Genomic DNA, 9,078 nt, shown 5'->3' with positions numbered 1-9,078 from the left:
TTTATCAAAAAAAGGTAAGTAGATTTAATTAATGATTCTTAAAGAAAATATTATTTCTACTTCCAGATCAGTCTTTAAAAGATTACTGTTCTTTGATTTTAGTTAGACAATGATAAAGGATCTTAACTTATTCTTCTTAACATTTTTTTTTTGACAAAATTCTCAACATTTTCTTTTAAATATTTCCTCAAAAAGCATTTGTGATTATCAAATTCATGAAATCCAGCTACAACACCAAAGATTAAGCATTAGAGTTCAAGGCTCAATTTAGAAGCCGGTTGGAATTTTGGCTTGTTTAACGGAGATCGTTCTAATTGAAAAATGCATTAAACAATTCAAAAAGAGGGATTAAAATAATAAATTCAAAAGATCTTTGCTTGGGTTACGCCTTTCTAATTTCCCAAAAAAAAAAAATCAATGCTACACAATCATTAGTCAATACCCACCACAAATTGTCCTTTTCCTCTTTCTTTCTGTTCCTCCTTTCCACATTTACATCCTTCATTTTTTCCAATTTATGTCGATTTATTTTTTTTAAAAAAATGCAGATATTAATTTCTTTTTGGGAAAAAAGAAAGATATAGCATAATTAAGACTACACAAGTTGTAAAATCAGTCAGTAGATCCTACACCTATGACCTATTATTTAAATTTTAAAAAACAATTGACAATGACATTGACATCCTTTAAAAGGTTGAGAGGAATTCTGAATTGTCCTGCCTCCTGCCTCAGAATTGCTCTATAAATAAGGGAGCTGTTTGGCAAACGCTACCAAGAATTGGTGAGTGAAACGAAGAAATCTGTTTAGGAAGAGAAGGTGGGATGGAGTCAGAGAGAAAAGCCACGTCACAGAAGTCGTACCAGAGAAGAAGAGATGGAAGTGATGGTGGTGAATCAGGAAGACCGTTTCAGATGCCTCTTCACTATCCAAAGTACACCAAAGCTGATTACGAGACAATGCCAGAATGGAGACTCGATTGCTTGCTTCAACAGTATGGCCTTCCTCTCTCTGGTGATCTTCAGCAGAAGCGACTCTTCGCCATGGGAGCCTTCCTTTGGCCTTACTCTCACTTGCCATTCTCATAATGCCTTCTCTACTCACTCGCTTCATTATTGTTCTATGAGCTTGTAATTGCAACAAACCCTTTTAGCTATGATGGACTTGGAGAATATATATCCTTGTGGAATCGGAAGCTGTGTTCGGAATAATTTATTAATTTTTACTATTTCTAGAAGTTGGGGTATAGGAGTTCATATGAATTGAGTCTTGAGTTCTTATCAAGATTAGGACAAGCATCAAGACTCGATGAACATTTATAATTTATAACAACTTGGCCTGACATCCCCCCATGAAAATCATCAAGCATATTTCTACAGTACATTCGCCTAATCCAGATATTGATGATATCCTCTGCTTGCTATATTGATCATAGTTTTTTCATCAAATCTGCCTGTAAATCCTGAACAAGCAAGAGGCAATACAAATTCTGAACTTTGAAAGAAAATATGAAAATGGTCCACGCATGGAAAGTTAAAAAATTTCTTTGACTAGTTGTTTGGGATTGCCTCCAAGCAACTTTTGTTGGTACTGAGGACCATGGCACTCGTCACAGGATCAGCTGTTTTGATGCCAATAAACTTGCATATAGTACTTGTCATGATAATTTTGACATTAAGATCTTTCATAACCCACCTATAAGGCGTCGGCTTATTTTACTTTCTAATATGATTTTAGTTCCTTTTCATGCATGGTTAGTCTGTGGTGTTAGAATTAAAAAAAAATTATCTACTGGACAAAATTTAAATTCACCTTATAAATCACATATTTACCTATTGAATTAACATTATCTTTGAATATTTCTATTCCAGTATTATCAAACCTCAAGTGAGAGGTGACCGGTAATTCTTTTGAAAGTATGTTTTTTATATGGTAAAACTCAAATTTCAAGTCATGTTATTAGAACGTAATGAGGTGGAATAAATTTAAAAAATTAGAATAAAAATAAATTAAATTATTTTTTTTATGATAAACACTATAAAACTAATTAATATATATTATAAATGTAAAAATTATTATATATTTTAAAAATTATATAAATTATGATTCTCAACTTTATAAATTAAATTACCCTTCTCTTTTATGAATATGTTTATTTATTTTCTTTAATTATTTTATTTTTATTTTTATTTTTTAATTCATTTCATTTTATTTCTTTTTAATAACTGAACTGCCCGTTCCGCCATTTTCACTCCGCATTATGACATAGGAGTTTTTGGTCAAAGATTTTATAGGCCATATTGAATGGTCCGCTACCGATACCTACATAATAAATTATATTTTCTGGCGATGACTTTCGGTGGTTACTGTAAAATGCAAGTCTGACTTTTGAATTGATATGAAAAGAATGACATGTGAAAGGCCACCTTGTGTCCTAGTGGGATTTCATTTTATTTTATTTTAATTTTTTGGCACAACTAGCGAGATTTTATTTGATTACGAAATGTAATTTTATTTCTTTTAATTTTTTGCAATATTTTATCACTTTTTTCAATTATTTTAGATTCCAAATTTTGCTAAGCCTAGATTACAGCCTTTTCAATTTTGTACAAAAATTAAATACTTTTTTAAAAGTAATAAAAATATAACATAAGTGGATAATTTTAACGAGCAAAAACATGTTCTTAACTCATTTCCACAATTTTTCTCGTGTGACAAGCACTAAGAATGTGTGTTGTTTATCTGTTATATCGCCGCAAAAATAAAAACAACTACCAGCAATCATGCTATCCCAGAATCAAGTCCCATGCTTTAGTTTTATTTCATCATTCAACTTCACATTGTTCTAACTTGATCTATCCGTTAGCTTTATTCTGACTTTTTATTTTCTTCCATAAAATTTTTTTTCTCTAATTTATTTTTTTATTTTATCTCATATTTAGATTTTGACTTGTAATTTTAGTTTATTCTAATTTAATCCTTTTAACTTCCTTTCGAGTCTTTTGCAGAATTAGACGTGCACCTTAAAATATTTTTCTCAAGCTTGTTTGGATAGTACTCCTCTATAATCAACTATGGGATTTAAATATCGCCGCACAAAAACTTTGTTTTGTAAATTCAAGATAATGTGCGCCTACAGATATCGGTAGTGATCCTAATCTCCTGAGTAACAATAGTCACAAATCATTACATCACTGTATTAATATATCATGATCAATATATTTAATATATTTTAGCAAACCGTATCACCAAGGTATCATAAATAATTTGACTTCTTTTTATACAAAATAGAAAATGGAAGCATTAAGTAAGGTGAAAAATACTAACTAGAAATTCTGAGTCATAACAATGTAATAGTATTAGTGATAAAACTTCCTAACAAAAATATCCCGACCCCATTCAATTCAAATTAATTGGGACTGTTGGCTTCAAACACCGAACGATTTGCTAAAAAAAATCACTTGCACTCATGTATATCACAAAAAGTTATTAGCCTTGAGTCGTTGGGAAATCATGTAAGTGGTTTTCTTGTTAAGAAAACTGATTGTGTTAAAGAAAAAGAAAATTTTGAGTATTTTTTTAATTAACACTTTATTTGGAGTGTGTACAACTCAACTTTTTTTATTCCAGTGCTTTTATTATATCACTTCTAAGTAATCCCGCTCTTTTCTTGTTTGAGCCACATATATCTTGTTATTGTCGTGTCACTATTATAATCAAAAGTGAAACTTTATATAAAATAAAATAATAAATTAAAAATTAAGAACATGTTTCATGCCAGCATGTCATTACTTACTCCTGACATCAGCGGCATGTACAGTCCAAATTTTGCCTAATTTACAAAATTGCTTTGTACTTTGTGAGTGTTGCTTTATGATCCAAATCTCTAGTATGATCCTAGATAGTTACACACTGCCTAACACAAAGGACACTTAACTATTTGTTAAATCCAAAAGGCCAAATTTTTCTGGGCCATTGCTTTTTTCTTATCCCATCCTCCATTGGATTACATAAATGATAACTGACCATTTCATATAAAAAAAAGTTATCAATAATAACTTTTAGGCTTTAATTTACAAAATTAAAAAGTAGAAAAAAAAGAGAGAGAAAAATATTATAAAATTAGATGGGCTTCATTGCATTCTGCATAACTAGAAAAATGTGTTTAATATTCACAATTTATGGATAGCACAATTTTTTATAATTTATTTTATTTTATTTTATCTTAATATATTGATGCTAAAGATGTTTATATTGATAATAGTAAACTGTTCAAAATATTAAGAGTTTTAATTTCCATGCAAGGAAAAATACTATTGTAATATCAATAACACGAGGGTCTCTTTTTTTTCCGAAAGAAAAATTTGTTTAAAGGTAATAAACATTTGACTTGCTAATAGTAATAATATCCTTCTTAAAAAATTCAGCTGCACTAGTGAGATGTGAATTTAGGATTATTTTAACGTTAATTATTATCCTTATAAAAAAATTATGATCCACATTTTACTTTACTTTTATTTCTTAGTCCCCGATCCCAGGCGATGTGATTTTATGAAAGTTGTGTCTGACATGCAAACAAATCTGTTACCTTTACTAACGCGGGATGGCCAAGTCTACAATAAATGAACAGTGCTCCATCCATTGCCTTTATTAACGTGCCCAAGGTCATTACGTGTTCCAGTTCTCCATCTATTGTTCTGTTATTATTATAATATAATATTATGATATTAGAGAAAGGGATTTGAATACTGTAGTATTAATAATTAATAATATTATTATAATTTTTGGTGATCCCTTTGTTTTTTCCTCATGCAACTAATATTTTATATTTTATTTTGAATCTAACTTCTGTAACCCAAAAAAAGACGGAGAAAGGGGACGCCGGTCTTGCGTCCACGGGATAGATTAAATGGGAAGGTCGATGCGTCGGTTGGCGAGATTTCAATAATTTTCAAATTCTTGGTGATTTTCGTGTTGCCGTTTCGCACCACCAGGTGAAATTTTAAATATATTGTTTGCCCAGTGTGGTATTTGTACGTGCATAACATCATCAGGTGAAATTTTTGTCATCATATTCATGCATTTTTTGTCCCAGCATCTTCGTTTGTCCTTCTTTGGTTATTTTTGTTGTTGATCTTTGGGGGAATCGTGTGTTTATGTCGGTGGGTTCGTAAACGGTTTGTGTGGTCATGTCATTTGCTTGGTTGTGTTTTTTATTTCCCTGTCTTTTGTTCTTTGGATGAGGTGATGATTCATAGGTATCAGCGCAGAGGAAGAAGTATTATGAGACGATTGTATAAAGATGGGTTCGTTGATCGGAGTCTACCACATTGGTGAGTTCCCATACAGATTTTTTCTTCCTTTGGTTTAATTATTGATTAATTTCCTATTTATAAGTGATATTTTCTGCCCAGAGCTAATTGTCTGTCACCATATTGTGTTCATGGCCTGCTCAGTGAACTGTTCCACCATGTGAGGATTGCCCCCGACGACGTTTACATTCTGGACAAGGCTGGGGATCTTGGAAGTGACCTTTCCCTTTTTTATTGTCCGCCCATTTCATTCTTTCAGCTAGCGTCCCTCACTTCGCTTGATCTGTCAGGTGTTCGTGGTATTATGGTGGATTTTTTGTGTCAGGGGTCATCTTCATGTGCACCTTCCAGGTGAGATTTTCGTCCTCCAGCTATCCTGTTGTGCGTCATTTGTATCTGGTCTATTCTTTGTTCACTTTTTCCTTCTTAGAGGATTTGTTTGGCTCCACCGATTTTAGTTGCATTCAGAGGGAAGACTCGTGATGCCCTCGATGTTTCAGGTTTGTTTTGTTCTTCATCCGGTCGTCTAAGCCTTGCACGGGCAATTCAAGGAACATTTATTTTTTGGCTTATAAGATCCATGCTATTGCAAATTTATACTTCTCGGGCTGATTTGAAAGTAAGTACTTTTTTGGCTTACGCATGTGTGCTTCTTTAATATGTGAGATTTGGTTTCTTGCCTAATGCCGGGGTTAGGATTGCTCAATTTCCTTCACATTTATGGGTTTCTCTATAATTAAATGAAGTAGAAGAATATTATTTTATTAACTGGCTGAAATTTGTGTCTACATGATGGAAATAAGATATTTATGTTTATTTTTTCTCTCTTTTTTCTTTGTTTTTTCCCTACTGATTCAGATTTGACCATCTTACTCTTGATATTGAAGGGGAATCTAATCGTTTTAATCACCAGTGCTGATATTGGTAAGGATAAAGGTAATTATAATTCCTCATACCATGGCTACTTCACTAAAACTTGAAGACTCAACTATTTATTGCTATGCAGGTCACGCATTTAAGTCACTGAACACATCAGGATTTGTACCTAAATAAGGAAAGCTCATTGCAGATCGTATTGATGGAATCTGGTAAAGTGCTATATTGTCTAATTGAATTTTTTGTCAACGGTAAAGAAAGCATATTGGTAATGTCCCTTTTAACATTTTGGTGAATTTGTTATCATACAGGGCATGATCAAGAATAGAAAAACAGGGAAGCATGAGCTGTTGGATCTTAGTATCATTCATATCGTTGGCATTATCTTAGCAAATATCTTGTGAGCAGTCCAAAACAGAAGAACAAACACTCTGCTGTATTATGTAGTCCAAACTTATCCAGACTTGATATTGAGCACAGGAAGAAAATGACAAAATGCTTCATATAGTTGCGTAGTAGACATTTGAGAGACAGGTACCCAAACCCTCTTCTCGGTGAAAAAGTTCTAAGAAAATATCAATGATCACATATACCTGATACGTTCTCAACCCTAAGCTTTTACGACTTGAGGTGTCGATCATTGACTTATCATATTATGTGCAAAAACTTTAAAGATTCAGAAATAGCAAGGACCAAATTCTGAAGTCTAAAAATACCTGGTCACATAGACTTTGGTACTATTCCTAGAACTACCTGAAGCTTAGACAATATGCCATAATGGTGGTCTAATCTAGTGGTGAGAGTTATGAGTAACTAGCAAAAAACTTTTAGGCTCAAACCTCTACTTCAAAAAGTCAACGGATAATTTAATCAGGATTTCTGACGGACTAAGATGGGTTGAAAGACTAAGTTGGGGCTAAATTTCTTTCTGCATGGTTTCTGGCGGTCAGATTCTCATGAGTCGTCCCAGGACATGTACTGAGAAAAATAATGTTGCAATTTATTGTAATGTTTATTGAGCGGAGAACTAATAGAACTCTGCTGTATAATATCAAAACCTTAGAACTCTGCTCTATAATAAATTTCTAACAGGGAAATAAATGCAAGAACTAACCAAATATAGGAAATTCTGAGGTTTTGATATTAAATCAAACTAGCCGAATCAGTGTCACAAAAAGAAAGGCCATTGATTCTAGCCAAAATCCTATTCCCTAATACTGAATCAAGATTACAACAAAAGAATGAAAGCAACAACATAATAGCTCCCTCACTGGTGTTTGAGAGACCAGTATTCTCGTCACTCCTATCTAACAATCAAAACATGTCTTGAGTGATATCCAAAACAACAACAAAATATTAAGCAAGCCATAAATGATATGACTCCAGCCTCTAAATTGAATCTATAGCCAACCTAAACACATAATGACTATATCCTGATTTGCTGGACCCTTAGGATAATAATTCTAACTTGCTGGATATTTCTTTTCCACTTCTTTCCCTCCCCTCAATTTCCTCTTATATGTCTGAATATATCCTAAGGTTACATCAAAAAGACGTTAAGTTTTAAACTCATCTTGAATTATACAATGAATTTCTCTTTTTAGTTGCTGGGTTGGCAAAATGAGTGAGTCATGGATGTGATTTTTAGAGTGTAGTGATTGCCATGTAGACAAAATCATTCCAGGATGTAGAAAATGTATTAATTATTTCATCATTTTTCTCATGGTAATTTTCCATGTCTGTGACATGGTTTGCTTTTACCCCTGATGTTCTTCTTTTTTGCAAAGCTGTATAATATATTTACTTCTCCTACTGCACTTTGGTAAATACGGAGTCATGCACAGAAGTATTTCCTGAAAGTTTAGAGGAATGGAACAAGTGAACATGTACCTCCCCTTTGGCCGAAAAGAAAGGCTGCTCATCCATACCCAGAAAAGGCATCTAAAAATGGCTAGCAACTTCACATAGGGGACCACTTTTCTTGTATCCATTACTTGAATCCATTGAATCTTTGTTATTTATTTATTTTTATAATTTTCATTTTAGCAGCTCCATTTGTATCCCAAGTTAAATTGCTCCTTTTCAGCGTTGAGAAAGGGTAAGTCTTAATTTCATTCACAAAGATAACCATTTTATGATTCTTTCCTTCCAAAACTTCTAGGGAGTAAATTTTGCATTTGGAAAGTAAGGGACAGAGGAGGAAGCTATCAATGAAAATTTTCATATTTTGTAATTAAGATTTTGGTCCATATGCTACAAAATTTTATTTGCTACATTGGTTTATAACCTTCAGATTTTGTAGATGCAAAGTTGTCCAAAATTTAATGGTCCATTAGCCACTATTGGTGTGTTCTAAAAAAGCCTTCCATGCATTGTAATTAAGATTTTGGTTGAACTGTGATGTTTTAGACAATTTTGCAGTTTGTTACCCTTAAAAGTTCAATTACACTTTCCTGAAACACGTGACTATAAAAATTTAACTCAAATTTTAATATTACTTGCCAAATTACTTCCAGAATGAAAACTAATGGCTTTGTTGTCTCCTGCATTAGGAAGACAATACAATAGGGTCCTGAATCCTAATGATTGTTACGGTAGATGTGGAAGAAATCTTGTGCACATGCCAAGGAGTTCTTGTAATTGTGTAGTCTATCATATTTCACAATGCTTTCATTTGGGTGGCAATTGAATAATATATTACCATTTAATTTGACTGCTATTCATGATTAACTTCTCTATAAGAATGGTTCTTCCTTTTGTTCCTTATGTTCAAGAATTCACGATTAACTCATGCATTATAATTCACTACATTAAGACGTTATCTTATGTTCAACTCTATTGGTAACTTAATCAGTTACTTTATTTGGTTTATTGAATTTCTTGAATAAAAAA

General features: G+C 32.5%; 1 protein-coding gene across 1 annotated transcript; it reads left to right on the top strand.

Annotated features, from left to right (window-relative positions):
• Positions 1–735: 735 nt before the first annotated feature.
• LOC129290179 (uncharacterized) lies at positions 736–1,356 on the top strand. The gene has a single exon (XM_054926887.1). The coding sequence runs from the start codon at positions 823–825 to the stop codon at positions 1,084–1,086; it is 264 nt and encodes an 87-aa protein (XP_054782862.1). The 5' UTR covers positions 736–822; the 3' UTR covers positions 1,087–1,356.
• Positions 1,357–9,078: the final 7,722 nt, after the last annotated feature.

This window comes from Prosopis cineraria, unplaced genomic scaffold, assembly GCF_029017545.1.
Source record: "Prosopis cineraria cultivar Desert tree isolate PC_DT_omini unplaced genomic scaffold, ASM2901754v1 PC13, whole genome shotgun sequence".
NCBI lineage: Eukaryota > Viridiplantae > Streptophyta > Magnoliopsida > Fabales > Fabaceae > Prosopis > Prosopis cineraria.
Note: the sequence above shows the minus strand (reverse complement) of the source record. Positions and strands in the feature narration are given on the sequence as shown.

What these genes read in the sequence shown, in the direction of transcription:
- LOC129290179 (XM_054926887.1), top strand. Translation starts at nt 823, where the DNA reads ATGGAGTCAGAGAGAAAAGCCACGTCACAGAAGTCGTACCAGAGAAGA.